This window comes from Cystoisospora suis (assembly GCF_002600585.1).
Source record: "Cystoisospora suis strain Wien I chromosome Unknown contig_630, whole genome shotgun sequence".
NCBI lineage: Eukaryota > Apicomplexa > Conoidasida > Eucoccidiorida > Sarcocystidae > Cystoisospora > Cystoisospora suis.
The window spans coordinates 13,081-28,512 of NW_027153431.1; the positions used below are offsets into that span (position 1 = coordinate 13,081).

The window sequence follows — 15,432 nt, forward strand, 5'->3', positions numbered from 1 at the left end:
GGCCTCAGAGTTTTCTTTTTTATTTGTAGCGCGTAAACACTTTTCTACGTGCAAGCACAACCGCATACGACTCATATATTGCGGGAGTCTGGGGCTCCACGCTAGCTCTAGCAATCATTGGCTTCCGCCCAGTGTGGCGCCGATTCTTATGCTTCGATGTGGCAGGTGCCTCACTGCAGAGAGCCACAGACTTTCGCATGCGATAATAGTACAGAAGAAATCTTTCCCTGTCTCGTCCTTTCTACTTCACACCACGGCCGTCAGTAGCACCTCCGTTACCCCCTGGCCAGGAATGCCGAGGGGGCCGGAGATCGCACAGACTCCCTGCCTGTCCCGCTGGCCCAGTGCCTTCCCACAAGGGTAGCACTTGCTACAGCCGTGGGCGTCTGCAGCACTCTGGAGATCGCCGAAAAGTCCTGGTGCATCCGGCAACACTTTTCACTGCGCAGGCGGCGAAGCAGCTACGACTGCAAACTAAAGGCTCGGAAACCTGGATGGACGTTATACCGGAAATCTGTCAGAGGCAGACACAGCATTCGGCGGCTACCCGGCACAGACCGGTCACTGTTCACAGTTGTGTTGATCGGCACAACATCCACCCCTGCTCGACTCGACGACTTCCCCGTCGTGCGGGGCCAGATGGATCCCCGGCCTCTTCCACTGTTTTTGACTTGCCGTCCATTCGAGACTCATACGGGGTAATGTCCCCCCCCGGTGGCTCGATCCCTTCTGCATCCGGAGAAGAGTGCTCGCTGTCGCTGTAGGGGCTGCCTCTCCTCCGTCGCGGTGAGGCCCGACCCTGGGATGACGCTGTAGTGTAGCCACACGGTTCTTCTGGGGCTGCGACTCCGCGATACGAGGCACGCGGCTCCCCAATCCTGACGCCACACCAACAGGCGTGCCAGGTCCTGGCGCCCGGAAGGCATGCCGCTGCGCTCCACAACTGCTGCATACAAGTGTTGTTGGAAAGGAGAGGGAACTTCGACCTCTTCGGAAAGCTTGAGAGCTGGTTCCGAGTCACTTGGCTCTTTGTCTTAGCTGTGACACCGGGGACCTTAGAAGTCTTGCCGCTGCTGAATACATCCACCACAGCCCAGGGCCTGCCGCTCTAGGAGCCACCTAACGGGATATTTCGCGTTGGACTCAGCCGTACTGCCACTATGGCCCCCTTTTGCAACGCGCCGCACTGCTCAAGTTGCCCGTGCTGCTGCCTCGCGTGAGGCACGTACTCTTGCCCGCCAAACTCTAGCAAGCCACGCGACAGACAGCGGACTGACCTTGTGCTCATCAGCGCCGCTGGAAAGGGAGAGCCACTTCTCGGCCGTGCTCTAAGGACAGCGGCGAGAAGCTCGTAGCAGTGTGCAGGTTGGAGTTATGTGCCAAGGTTTATGCTTGCAGGTGTCTGTCCCAGTCCCTCCCATCCTCGTCGACTGGTGCGCCAAGTGCTCTCTGCAACGGCCGCCTTGCTTGGCCACCCTCCCGGAAGCACGCGTTAAGACGGGTTCCGAGCACCACCGCTGGCTTGCTGCCGGAACTGAGTGTAACCTTGGCCAGCTCCCGATCCATCGGGACCCGGACACAGGGCACCTGTACTCTGGCCGAAGGCTAGCTCCCACCGAAGTGGGCAGCCTGTGGCCCCCAGTGTAGTGTTTGCACTAGAGCTATGCGAACCACCTGTGGCAACCAAAGCAGGGTTCTGCCGTGGTGCGCTAGCAGCGTGCTTTTTAAGCACAGCATCCCGTCCATCTGAAAGCGGGTAAGTCGGCTCTCACAGTCCACGTGGGCAACTGAGCGCCACAAATGCTAGCCATGTATCGGCGATGCGCTCTGCGCCGAGGCATCAACCGTACCGTATAGTTTGCTGATCCGCCGCCGAGTGCGCTCGCTTGTCACCTTTGGTTTCACCTGGCCGAGGACACACTTGCTGCGTCTCGCTGCCGCTCTACCCCCTGTAAGAAAGCGCTGTGCTGTCGCGAGCACCTCAACACAGAGGACAACGCGCTGTGGTCTCTACGGACGTCTGTGAGAGACCCCTCTACCCGTACGCGAAAGGTCTCTAACGCCCATACGAGGGCAATGGCTTCAAGCTCTACGGACGTGCCGCTGTATGCACGTTACCTCCATGCCTCGTCGTCACATTCGGATGCTTCTTTCTACAAGTCGGGCTAGTGTTCTGACTGATCAGGAAAAGTAGGTTTCCGGATAATTCTCTTGAAAGACAGAAGGCATATGGCACATACAGAGACTTGCGTGCCGAGCCGCACTACAGCTCGTTCTTTCTTTCTTTCGTCCAGTCACTACGCCGAATTCTTCGTCTGCTATTGCTTCCTTGTTCCTGTCGGACAACCCGTCCCTTGCCTTTACAAAAGCAAGAAACAGATCCATCCAAAGCGTAAGGTGCGGAAGGTCTCTCTCTACGGAAAGTTGCTTCCAGAAGGTTGAGAAAGGAAGTCTTGCAGGGGAGACCACGAGAACAAGAAAGAGGGCGCACACGGAGGTGGAGCAATACGGGCTGAGGAATCACGAGACACCACTGCATAGAAAGCTATATATTACTTCTGTAGACTCAACAATCCTACGCCCGTCGCACTTAGATAGGCACTTTCTTCCCTCTTTGCTGCGGAAGCTTCGTCTGTCTCCGTTTCGTTCTGATTGCAGAGTACTCGAGCACATCAGGCAGCCATCTCCTACACGTATCACCGTACGAGGTACATCGTACACACAGGCGTAGTAGTAGTCGCGTACACCCGTGTGTCACACGTACCACGATACAACCCACATCGTACACATAGATGTAATAGTCGTGATAGCCGCGTACATCCGTATGTTTATATATATATATATATATATATACATACGGGAATGCCTGTGCATGAAAGCGTTCGATACACAACGAAGGCGACTAGCCGTAGTGGACAACTCTTCTCCAGGAAATCTCTCCAACGAAAGCACCCCTTCTAGTCCGAGGAATTGCCGGCAGCAAAGAAGTAGAAAGGAAGACCAAGAAGGCGCCTAGGTCCACATGAGAAAAAAGAGGAAAACTGGATACATTTCTAGATCTATGACCTCTCTCCCAAAACACTTCGTATGAGAAAGCCGTAGTCACATCTCGAAGAGAAAGACGCACGGAGAGGAAAGTTTGAATCGATTCGCTCAATAAAGACAGAGGGAATGACATCCCCATTGACTCTCTGCACGCAATCTTTTCACATCTTATTGTCTTAGTCTTCTCCCTCTTCTTCCAAGAATCGTCTGCTTCTCTACTTCCATCTTAGTCTCTCTCTTCTTTCTCCTCTCTCCCCGTCCTAGATTGCATGGCCTTCTCTTGTCACTTTTTCTCCTCTTTGCTAGTCGTCCTCTGTAGATTGGTTATGTCTCTTCAACTCTCTGTCCCATGCCGTTTGCACCTCCCCTAGCTCCACTGCGGCAATTCTTCACTCGTGCTTGAGACTCCTAGGCAAACGCGCCAAGCAACCACACTGGGACACTTTCTCCATAGCCATACCGAAGAGAAGCGGAGAGAATGAATGCGTAAGCAGTAGCCCATCCTTGTCGTGAATTTGATTTCTAATGTTCTTCCCTGTCTCTATCTCTCCCTTCTCACCGGTTCCCACGACACGTCATCGTCATGATTGTGCTTGTCCATGCATAGGAAAAAGTCCCGTCCCCAAAGAGCTTTTCTATTTTCTCTTTCTCTCCTATCTTTGGACCTTCCCTTCCTCCCTAGATGGAGTACTACGCCGGCGTCCCCTCTCTGCTTGCCCCCCTGTAGAGACTTCTAGAATAACCCTAAACCCTACAATAAATGATAGCTCAGCACCATTCCTCCTCCTTCTCTCTAGCTGTCCGGTCCCTCAACCCCTCGGCGTCTATTTCTCGTGTTGTCTTCTTCAATGAGCTTTCTTATCACTCCCTTTCCCACTACTGATTTGTGCCGCCGGCGTTTTCGTGGTCATATCAGCGCGTCCGTCAGTTAGTAAAGCGTTTTGATTAGTACCCTCAGGTCCATTCATAAAGAGAGTTGGAGTGACCCCCGCATTGAGTTCGGAGTCAATCAATCTTGGGTTCTGTCCTATCTGAGCTAGGACGCATTCTCGTAGTAAGAGATGCGTTTGTAGATAGTCATATTTCTCCCAGATGTGCTGAAGAGAAAAGTTCGTGTATCTCCCCTTGTAGTGAACCTTATGCGGATCCACTGGATCAATCACAGCGGTCCCCGATGCACAAGAACCTGCCGTCGACTGTCCCTTGACAGCTGAGAAAGCTTTCATCCACCTTAAGGTGCGACCTACATCCTTCGTGAGGAGAGATGCAGCAGCGGAAGCCATAGCTGATTGGGGCGACATCTTTCGGGGACGAAGAAAAGGGGAAGTGAGGGTAGAGAGGACAGATTTTATGGTGAAAAAACTGGAAGACAGAGGAGAGGAGATAGGTAAAAAAAAGGGAAAGAGGCGTACTCAGGAGACACAGCAAGGACGCAGGAAACACAAAAAAGAAAGGACACTACGCGGACAGAAGAATCAGGGTGTATGTACACCTCGTTGTATATGTAACGACGGGGCGGCCCCAGGTCGAACGAGGAGTACGGCAGAAAAAAAAAAACTGAAGAAAAGGAAACTTGTGACCTTCATGAATAACCAAGCAAACACACGGCTTGCAATGCACCCTTAAAGTTTCCAACCAAGCTCCCTACTTCTCTTTTTGCTACATGCTTCTCCCGACGACAGGGTGCATTTCGTGTCAATACAGGGTTCTCAGAGAAAGGAGAGCTTCGTTCGTTCCATGATCACTTCTTCATCCCTGTGAAAAGAAGCAACAGAAAAAATTGGCGTGGCATGCACACATGTACCGCCAAATAACAAGTAAACCGATTGTTCTTTCACTTTTTCTCGAACACCGAGCAGGTGCAAATCTCCTTTTTGACATACTTCTTTTCCCTGGCGTCTGCACCCAATCACGAGATTCAAAGCCCACTGAATCTGATGATTGGGTGCACACACCTCTTTAAGTAGAGAGAGGTCGAGACAAAACTGACTGGGCCGAACCAATCTCTTCGGCGAGCGCACAGAAGACCAACAGATCTTTTCCCCTCCCTCCCAAATCTTCTCTTTAGGACCACGCCGCGTCCGTTTCTTTTCTAGAAAGAAATCACGAAGAAAAGAGAGCACGGACTTGCTTGCAGGAAGAGCTGTTCCCCCGCCGCTCGCCCCCCCACTTTCATGTGTCGATATTCATGCCAGTCTGCATGAAAAATCGACAAATACGAAGTAGCCTTCGCGCCCGAGCAACATCTGGGCGTACACCTATCGTACCAAGGGACTATAAGGCGGATGAAGGTGTGGCTTCTTCCCAAGCGGTGGAAACGACTGGGAAATCGCCTTAGCTGTACGAGAGGATGACGACTGCCGAAAGTGCTCCGGGAGGGCAGGGTGAGGGCGGAGACAAGGATAGCGCCAAAGCATGCGAGAAATCCCCTTCTGTTCGCCCTGCTCGAGAGGACGACGGCGCCGTCAGCACCACTCCTGCCTCAAGTGTACATACATCCGCCGATACTGGGGGGACGCGTAGCAGTCCACCTGATGAGCCCTGCTACTCAGCAATAGGCAGCGCACGGGGAAACGAGGGTGATCCGAATTCAGTGAAGGAGACTGCCACAGACAAATCTGCCTTGGTAACGAGGGAACTGGCATCGTCAAATCTGAAAGATTGTCCATGCGTCCTCACTACTCTTCGGACTCGAAAACAGTCTCTTGAACCACTTCCTGAGGTGGAGAGCGATGCAGCTGCATATCGAAAGCTCCTTCTTTCCTATTTTCCAGCTGAAAGGTGGTATTCGCCTCCACCATCTTTGTCACCCTTTCTACTCGCACGGGCGGGTTTCAAGTGTATAGACGCCGGCGTCATCGAGTGTCCTCTCTGCGGAGTCAGGTGGAAGTGGCGTCAGATGGTTCAATACTCTCAAACGCAGACACATGGCGGAAAGAGATTACGCTTGGCTGGAGATGAAACAAACAGCGCCGACAAGCCGAGTCAGTTGAGGAAGAAAGAAAAGACGAGCCAATTACCGACAACAGGGGAGAGTACTTCTCTTGCGAGTGAAGACGTTACCAAAGAAAGATCTTCTTCTTCATCCTCTCGTCGTTTTGTGGAAACAAGTGGTGGAAAGGACTGTGAGAAGGATAGTCTGAATGCTACAGGCAAAGAGAATAATGAGGAAGAAGAAGAACAAGTCGGTGATGGTCTGAAGGATGCTGTTGCTTTGAGTTTTCTCCACGCGGATTATTGTCCAAGGAAAGGAACGTTTATTCCTCTCTCTGATGTCGGTTTATCCGGTCCCTCAGTGATGCCGCTCACTCTCATTGAGAACTGGGAGCGAAGGTGAGAGCGAAAGAAGTCAAGTGGCTTAGACTGGTCTATGTACACGTCCCCTGCCTGTTTCCCCCTCATGATTACCCGCTCTACCGAGCGCTGTGATGGGTGCGTCGCCGTTCGTTTCACTGTGTGCAGAGCCAGATTATTCATGACTACAGGTTGCAGACGAAGTGTGACTCAGCGGCTCGTACACCGTCTTTCTGTCCTTGCGGACTTGCCCCTGATAGTGCTCCACAGAGAAAGTCCACCACGCTCTCAGTGTATCCTTCGGGTGCATCTTTTTCAGCTGGTGTATCTGTTCTTGTTCGCCTACAAGCCCGCTGAGGCGATTCTAAGCCACCTTCTGAAGCAGGGCCAGTAGTCTTCCCAGTGTCCAGACAGTTCTGTCGCTCACTCGCAATTTATCTTTTGAGGGGTTCTGAATAGAAGCCAGATGATAGGATACAACACGGGGAGATTACCTGTTTTCTAGTGTAGTCCACCTTCCTCGCCTCAGGGGCTCTTTTACGCGCTTCATGTCCCAGCTGCCCATACAGAGTGATGCGTTTATCTCCCCTGCAGCAAGGGGTCTCACGACCCATCTGATTGTTGGTATCTCCTTGAATCTAAATGCCAGTAGCAAATCGTGAGATAGGGCTTGGAGTTTCACTTTTTCTTCGTGTGTACTGTTGACGGCTATCCCCCCTCCGACGTTTCTTCAATCTGTCTGTTTGTCTTCTTCTCTTCCAGGTACCAGGGCCTACGTATACATTTCAGTCCTGGCGGCGGTGGCTTGCCACTCATCTCGTTACGCAGTGCGATAGGATATCTGAGTGATCTTATTTTTTCTCAGTCTAGAAGCATTGAAGCTCTGGCACATCTGCGGGCAAGCGCGGCCACCGGTGGTGCTAAAGGGGATGAAGCAGCATGTGACTTCCCAGTACATGAGCTTCTCTGGCCTTGTGAAAGATCGAAAGAAAAAACCGGGGTGTCGGACGGAGCAACAGGTAGAACGGCTGGTAAGGACAGTTCTCGTACCGCTAAGGATCTCGATGGTAAAATATCCACTTCACAAGAGCACCAGAGTACCGGGCACAGCGCCCGAGGAACGGATCAGTCATCACCCTACTCACATTCGTCTGACCCTTCAGAAGACAGCTGTTCTCGTGTTAAAACTCTGATGTATTTGCTACTTCTCCTACTTCATCCATCATTCGCTCCTGAGTCAGTCGAAACAAACACGTTCCGGACGTTGAACTCGATAGAAGCAGGTGAAAGTATGGCGAAGAAAGGAGAAACGGAAAGCATTCTATCTGCGGGTGAGGGAGAAGACGTAGCAGGTAAGGAGGGGGGAATAACAAGTCCTGCACTTCGGAAGCGTAATGAACAGCAGGACGAAGGGAGCGCTCAGGTCGGCGGTGAAAATCCCCCTGTTTCTCAAACAAACTGTAGTTCCTGCGTGAGGGAACTTGTTTCCCAAGTTCGCAAGTTTGCGGATGCAGCGTCATGTCCGTCTTCAACCACACGGACACTTTCTTTAAGGAACGTCCTGGAACTTGTTCCCGTCGATCCATTGAGGATTTTAGCGCTTTTTGGGTGGGAAGCTGTCCTTTGTGGGGACGAAGTGGAGAAAAAGGAAAGGGTCAAGGGATCGCCCTCCTCCCCTGGGGACACTGTGCTGCAGTGCACATACTGCTTACGGGAAGTCGGACTTAAGAAACTGTTTCACTTCACTTTTGAGGCGGGGAAAGCTTTGTCTTCGAGAGGTAAGAAGCAAGCCGAGTTGCCTCCTTCCGGCTCTCCGGAAACTGACAGTGGAGAGAAGGAGAACTCGGCCTCAAGTCTAATCGGGGCAAAGCTCTGGAGTGACGTCTGTTACAAGTACGTCCACTACTATTGTGACAAAGTGTACGGGCATGTAAACGCGATGCACGACGTGGTGAGAGGAGATGATGTACAAACGACGAAGCCATCTTCTTCAGACACCGAGGGTACGGAGTTCATTTGTGGATACTTTATGCCAGCCCCAGGAGTTGCCGAGACAGGCATATTCAGTGCTGTCCACAGTCATCGGCTGCACTGTCCATACATCTCAGACGCGGTGTATAGGCACCCGTGTGTACTGGAAGAGCTGATTATGGCTCTTCTGCCTTCTCGGCTGAAAGCTCTAGAACGGGCTGCCGTCGAAGAACAGCTGAACGAAGATGCGAAGCGGGCATGGAAAAGAAGAACGGCAAAGGGTTTGCTAATGGATGACGTCTAAAGGCCTGCTACCTTCTTAACAGCTGTTGGTTTCCGTAGACCTTTCTGTGTTTTGTGTCACCTTTCTGTTCGGTTGTTCTAGTAGTGTAGTCACACTTTCTCTTCTGGCCATTAGGTGTCTTGGTTCACGACTGGTGTTTCTACGTCTTTCACTGACAAACGCAGTAATCCGGCGACACACATGAAAATCACGAGAGGTGCCTGACTACCGGTGACAAAGTCACTGTAGTGTGTCCTCGGAGTTACAGAACAGTTAACTGGTACTGGATTTTCTACTTGGGACAATTCGATTCAACCAAAAGCCTCCCTGTTCACGCCAACACCGTTACTAACCTATTCTTTTTTCCGTTCGTCCCGCGAAAAAAAGGCACTTGAAGTGGAGTATCAGGAGCAAAGGGTTTACTACAGCAGTTCAGATGTACATAGAAGATATGTTAGACTACTGAGACACAATCCTACAGAAAAGAGTGGAAAGTGCTACAACGCAGAAGTGTGTAACGGCACATCTGTAGCTGCATTAGCCCTCATTCGACCGGCAGCGCCCCCGTGAAATGCGCCGACACATCCCCAAACTTGGTCACTACCATGGCGAGTTTGGGATGTAGATAGCAAGACAACTAGGTAAGGACTGAAGTAATCTCGAATACGCACGAAGCACCAGTACGGGACACCCTCCGTCCCCATCCAGGGCGTACTGTCTGTATTCAGTAAGCTACTGAAGGGATAAGAAGCTTTTGAGGTACACCGGATGACTGTAACAACGAGTAGGCCACGCAGCTCTTCTTCTGTGAGTGCTTCACAGGAACGACGTGAAGCTAGCCACCATACATGCAGCCAATCAGCTTAACTGTGATTCTCCCTGGTCTTTCCCCCCGGCACTGCAGCTGGGTCCCGCTTAGCAAACGCGCAGATAATGGATCTCTTCGGCTGGTGACGCGTCCCGGCGAGCACTTGTTTGCTGGACGGAGGAGGCTGTGTGTGCGAACGGTCGCTGCACGCTGTCCAGATGTGCGTTTCGTTTTCTGTTCACACACTAGCCTGTGGAAATCTATCTGCAGCGAAAATCACCTAAATCCTTACAGTAGGTTGAAGAAAAATTCCCATCTTGGTTTTGTAAGCACGTTGCACTGCTATCTGGTGTCGTGAGACAGTTCTACAGCAGACATCAGTTTCGCGGATGTGAGCCGTAACCACATTGCTCTCTTGTTCGAGCCACCATTTGATGCAGCGCCATCCGTGGGATCTCGCTCATTTCGTGCGCGCATGGACACAGATGTACTGTATACTCAAGAACTGCGAAACCTGCTTTCTGTAGTGCTTGACATTGAAGGGTCCATCCCGACAAGCATCCTGAATTTATCGCTCGCTGAGCGGTGCCCAGCTATTAGACCCTCCGCTTCACTGCGCATCTCACTCCGGAAAAAACCTCGTATCTGCGACGAACATCTGCCTATCCCTGACCTGTCCCCTACGCCGCTCCTTCATTCCGCAAAACCACGACAGCTTTTATGTGCTGATTGCAGAATATCGTGTACTCCCGGTCACGCGCAGTCGCCTGGATGCAAGCTGACACCGAAGGCTTCACCCAACTCGCACCGGGAAGCTTATGTCATGGTCGTCGCCAAACATCCGTCACATGTTGCAGGCGCCAACTCAAGACCCGGTCGCACCTACCTGAATTAGTCGACCCAGCGGCGTTACTCCGCTCCTCGATAGCTACCCGCTTGTGCCGACTACCCATGTTTGCCTCCTAGCAGGCTCCATGGAACATAGAGGTTCTAGCTGACCGCGAACCCGGACACCGTCTACTTTGGAAGTGGCGACGGTGAGGCTTTTTTTTCGGTTGTGATCATACTGGCCGCTGTGTTGATAGACAGTTGTCATCCGGTGAGTCAGTGAATTACGACATAACGGAATACAGGTATGTTTATTTCCTACAAAACATGGACATGATTCGGGCTCTGTTCATACACTCTCAGTCCGATGTTCTTTGCTCGCCCCTCCCCGAGTGAAGGTGAACCGCCTCCTGCGCCGGTAGGCCGCTTGTTTCTTGGACATTTCTCTGACTTGTCGCGAAGACACCTTTTGTCCCTCCGTTTTGAATATCTCGTCAAAACACCATACGTATCACGGCAAGTCTATCCTCCCTACTCTCCGACCTGCATATTCACACGGCCCTTCCCTCGCCTGCATGAAGTCGAACATATCTCATCACCCCCTGGCCACAATGTGCTACTACACAAGACACGATGTCAAACGCACATATAGCGTGCACACGGAGCATGCACTGTTTGTGATGCAGTCAGTATGCTGGCTAATAATGAGGAGACCGGTAGACGGGCAAAAGTTCTGAACGAGAATAAAAAGAAGCCGGCATTAAGCACATGCACAGTGAAGGTCGGACACCTTCGTATCATGTAGTGGGGGGCCACGGTCACGCTCTTTTCTAGACAAGGATCTGCTACAATCATCGATCGACCAAGGCACAGGGGAAGGCTTGCTGATCGTGCAGGCAAATGAGACGAACCGTTGGATACACTTTTCGAATCGCGGAAGAACAGAGGAGGCATTTCCAAGAAAAAAAAAACACAACCACGCAGAATGAAGCCAGTTACGGATCCTTCCCCAGAGAAGGAATGCGACGACGTCTTATTTCGTTCCGACTCTGACGAGTGTTTTAAATTGTTGACCAGTCTTCATCACCTCCCTTGGCACGTCCAATATTCTCATCGCCACTGCGGCGACAACATCGAGAGGATAGACACATGTATAGGTAATTAAAACCCAAGAAAAGAAAGAACTAGTCAGACCCTCTACCGTACATTAAAGAATCCCGGAAGTATTCGTTCCTTATATAAGACAGAATGATTCATGAGTTCCGACTAAAAACTGCGACTTGATGGGTAATTCTTGTCCACAAGAAGACAGCAGCAGCAACGACTTAGTTGGGCACCCGCAAGCGATACGAAAAGAAACATCCCGACGGTTGAGTTGTTTAGGCACAAAGAGGAATCCCTTCCAAAAAAGCAGATTTACTGATCCGCTCCTGCCTCAGCGGGCTTTTCACCTCCTTCCTGCTGTTGCTGATCGGCCTGGAGATCCGAGGTCCACAGCGTCAGGTTGTCTCGCAGTAACTGCATAATAAGAGTGCTATCCTTGTAGGAGTCCTCACTCACCTAAAAAGAACGGATGTAGAGAAACCAGACATAACCTGCTTCCACTATCATCCGATAAAAATAGATCCTACACCTACTGTTTCGCACATATCAGAACCTCAGTACGCAACGAAAAAGACACACTCCGGAAGTTCTCGATCTTCAAAACTGCCGAGCCCAGAGGCTTGACAAACTGACAACAGAACGGACGAAAGCGACACTAGAGGTCGAAGGTCAGCCGAAAGACTAGTGTCGTAAACGGTGCGTAAATGCCGGGAAGATCAATCCCTGCGTCTGACGTACATTGTCAAATTCGGTGATAGCATCATCAAAAGCCCTCTTCGCCATCTCACAAGCCTGCTGGGGCAAGTTGAGGATTTCATAAAAGAAGACGGAGTAGTTCAATGCGAGACCCAGACGAATAGGATGGGTTGATGGGAGCTCCGCCTCGGCTGTCTCCGTCGCCTTCTGGTATGACTCCTGAGCCTGGTCGGCTGCCTGCTTCTTTCCTTCCTCTCCACTGAACTCAGAAATGTATCTGTAATAGTCACCTTTCATTTTGTAGTAGAACACCTTACTTTCGCTGTCCTGAGAGAAGGAATTGGCATCGCAGAAAGAAGACAGCATCTCACCACCTATACCACCTGTCCCCCGCAGTGACGGGCACTAATTATGTGGTGACGATGACTGTGCGCGCGTTTGAAAGAGGTGGAGTATCAAGGAAGACTAGATGAAGCAAGGTTACACGAGCTCACCGATGTCTTAGGGATGAGCTTATCAGAAAGGAGCTGAAGGATATCATGGCAAATCTTGTTCAGCTCCTCCTCGACCTTTTGCCGGTACTCAGCGGCAAGAGCCTTATTTTGCATGTGCTGCTTGCTGAGCTCCTTCTGCTCAACAGACGAGATAATGCGCCAGCTGGCTCTTCGCGCACCGACAGCGTTCTTGTAAGCGACTGAGAGGAGGTTTCTCTCCTCCACCGACAACTCGTCCTTCGGTTGTTGGTCATCCAAGCAGTTTTCAACCAGATTCTTCATTGCCTCGGCCATCTCTGAAGAGAAAAACAGACAACTCACCTTACCTAAGAACCAAGCCGAACTGAACCCGCACTGGGAGCGCTAGCCGTCTGTCCTAGCTGCACATGAACAGAAAGTACTCTCTGCCGGCTCGGACCGACGGCCGCACATGACATAGCTAAAAACCTGCTACAGTGGACTGCGCACCGATACAACAGTAGCGCTTCAACTAGAGGGCTAATGCTGGGAACAGGTGTCCGAAACCGTGTTAAACCGCCTCTTTTGCACAAGTCTGGGGAAGTAAAAGGCTGGAAATGGCGCAGACGAAACGAAGCCACTCCAAGAATCGACCTGATGTCAACACCACCTGTGCCACCTTGCCCTGTACTGGCCCATACTCTGAGCCGCCGCATCCATGAGAACATGCATACATGTTGACGACCTGAAGGCTGTTGGCTAGAGCAAAATGCCGGATCGACACTCGCAGGGCACTAGGGTGGAGTGGACGGCTACGCAGGACGGGCCGAGGAGGTGCACACACACGGACACTGGACATCGGCGCCACTTGGTGGAATTCTGTCCCGCGGGCTAAATCAATTGATCAGCATGCTAAACTCCCCCATGCGCGTACACATCGCGTGAAACAAAGAAGATGGAGCGAAAGTCAGAAGCACATTCGAGACAACAGTGNNTGGATACTTCGGCTGACATCCAGACGGGACGTCGTTGGTGACCAGCGTGTTGCTTTTTGAACGGTGGAAAATCTCATACTGTTGCTGCCCGACATGACTTCTGTGTGAGAAAACAAGTCTCCCTCGGAAGGGATGACGAGAACTTAACCGCCGTCGTCGAACAGGGGCAAAAAGAAGGAAGGACGGCCCATCTCAGATCCGCGCAATGCGACAACGCGGTAGCAGCGAGGTGGGGAGCCATCGCGCACCCGGAACCGCGTTCCCTAGGAGCGAGACGGAGAAGAAAGCACAAGTTCGCTCCGATTTTCTGGCACACATCAACCAGACATAGAAGGTTTTCGAAGAGAAAAGGCCTTACCATCATATCGCTCCGCCTGCTCCGCGAGCTTGGCCTTGTAAACGTATTCATCGCGCAGATTCTTGATTTCCTCCGCCATCGTGATGGTTGTAGTAGGAGATTGATTGATGAGGAAACACGGCACAGACAGAGGCTAAAACCCGGAAAAGGGCACTGAAAAAACAAGAATGTCGCGCACGACAAAAAGACGTGGACAGCGACGGTACTCTTTTTGGTTAAGATAATCGTACCTTCCCTTGCTCAGTACCAGCACCATAGATACGATTCGCGTCCACAAAGGGGGTAGTAGTAACAGTCGGTTGCTGCTACTCCTTCCTTACGCAGGCTCGCGCGGCTGCTACTATTGGGGGAGCACGGCGGGTGCGCATCAACACCACGAGGAGTGGAGTTCAATCACCCACTCCCAGTGGTAGTGGTTTTTAACCACGAGCGCGCGCACCAGACAGCAGGGGATGATGGGGCGCGACATGTCGTACTATATATGTTCCACGGCAGATCCTTGGCTAGGGGCAGAGAAGCAGCAGGGGTCAGAGCCACAGCCAGACCTTGAGTGAAAGATGACGTCAAGACGCCTGACTGATGACGTCGGTCCAACAGCTTCGCCTCGTCCGTCCCCTTACTTCTTGGATGGGCCTGCCGGACACGAGGACCACGTTGAGGCTGGCAGCGATCACCCGTCGTGGGGCGCCATTCGGAGGCATCGGGGATGAACAACCCCCTGCCCTAGACTGCAGCTTGTTACCTGGCGTTGTATGCTGGGTCATAAAAGGTGCGCTAGGAAGACATGCCCGAGCCTCACCCGTCTCACGCACACGGCTAGAAACAAGGATGAGTTCGCGTGTGGAGCGAGAATGTAGTGTCCGCGAAAAAAAAGACCCGGCTGTCCCGGATCAAAGCTGTTTTCAGTTCGTGGTTGGACAGTGTCTTGCGTGGAGGTTGGCTCCTTTTCCTCTTGAGTACACAAGGTGTCGGAGGGGTACGTGACAAGCACCCAAGGCTCGATGGGCGTTCACGTTCCCTAGTGCTGCCGAAAAGCAACTCAGAGGCATCGTCAGGAGTGGAGGCTGTATGAAAGAAAGAGAACCCGTCGTTCTGAATGAGCGCAGATCTCAAAATCTGGTTTTTTTAGCTCGCGTCCTAAGCTGAGTCGCACACGCCTACTCGCGCTGGCTGTGAAACTACATGTAGTAGAAAGGCGTCTCATTTCCCTCTCGGCGAAATACGGTGTAAGACAGACTGCAGGCTGGAGAACGGAGGCGTTGCACGAAGTGAGGGCCACACAGCCACGTTGCCCGAAAGCAGAGGCGTGTCTGAGCTGACGAAAAAGAGACTGCATTTACGTGTGAACGACCTGAGGCACCGTTTCACTTGTCTGTTCATGTTTTTTCCGGCTGGCTTCGTACGGCCGCAACATTCTCTAAGGACTGGAAAGAAACATGAAAGCAATTGCGCCGACAAAGATTCTACTGCTGTGGGACCCGCGCCTTGGCTACAGCAGTTCGGACGCGACCGAAGACGAGGAGCCCCAAGCAGTACTTTAGTGCCGATGCGACAGAACGGGCGGTATTCGTCCACCGGGTGTGCTGCCGCGTCGCTAC

General features: G+C 51.9%; 3 protein-coding genes across 3 annotated transcripts; 1 reads left to right on the forward strand and 2 right to left on the reverse strand.

The window, feature by feature from the left end:
* Nucleotides 1-2,397: 2,397 nt before the first annotated feature.
* Nucleotides 2,398-4,850, reverse strand: CSUI_001560 (uncharacterized protein). The gene has a single exon (XM_068061765.1). The coding sequence runs from the start codon at nucleotides 4,344-4,346 to the stop codon at nucleotides 3,891-3,893; it is 456 nt and encodes a 151-aa protein (XP_067926258.1). The 5' UTR covers nucleotides 4,347-4,850; the 3' UTR covers nucleotides 2,398-3,890.
* On the forward strand, nucleotides 4,662-8,921 carry CSUI_001561 (c3hc zinc finger-like protein). Its single transcript, XM_068061766.1, has 2 exons — nucleotides 4,662-6,378; nucleotides 7,102-8,921. Exons 1-2 carry the CDS (start codon nucleotides 5,396-5,398, stop codon nucleotides 8,612-8,614), a joined length of 2,496 nt encoding a protein of 831 aa, XP_067926259.1. The 5' UTR covers nucleotides 4,662-5,395; the 3' UTR covers nucleotides 8,615-8,921.
* Nucleotides 8,922-10,637: 1,716 nt separating this feature from the next.
* On the reverse strand, nucleotides 10,638-14,180 carry CSUI_001562 (14-3-3 protein). The gene is made up of 4 exons (XM_068061767.1): nucleotides 13,835-14,180; nucleotides 12,524-12,819; nucleotides 12,072-12,356; nucleotides 10,638-11,789 (listed from the first exon to the last, which is right to left on the reverse strand). The coding sequence occupies exons 1-4, from the start codon at nucleotides 13,911-13,913 to the stop codon at nucleotides 11,646-11,648; spliced, it is 804 nt and encodes a 267-aa protein (XP_067926260.1). The 5' UTR covers nucleotides 13,914-14,180; the 3' UTR covers nucleotides 10,638-11,645.
* Nucleotides 14,181-15,432: the final 1,252 nt, after the last annotated feature.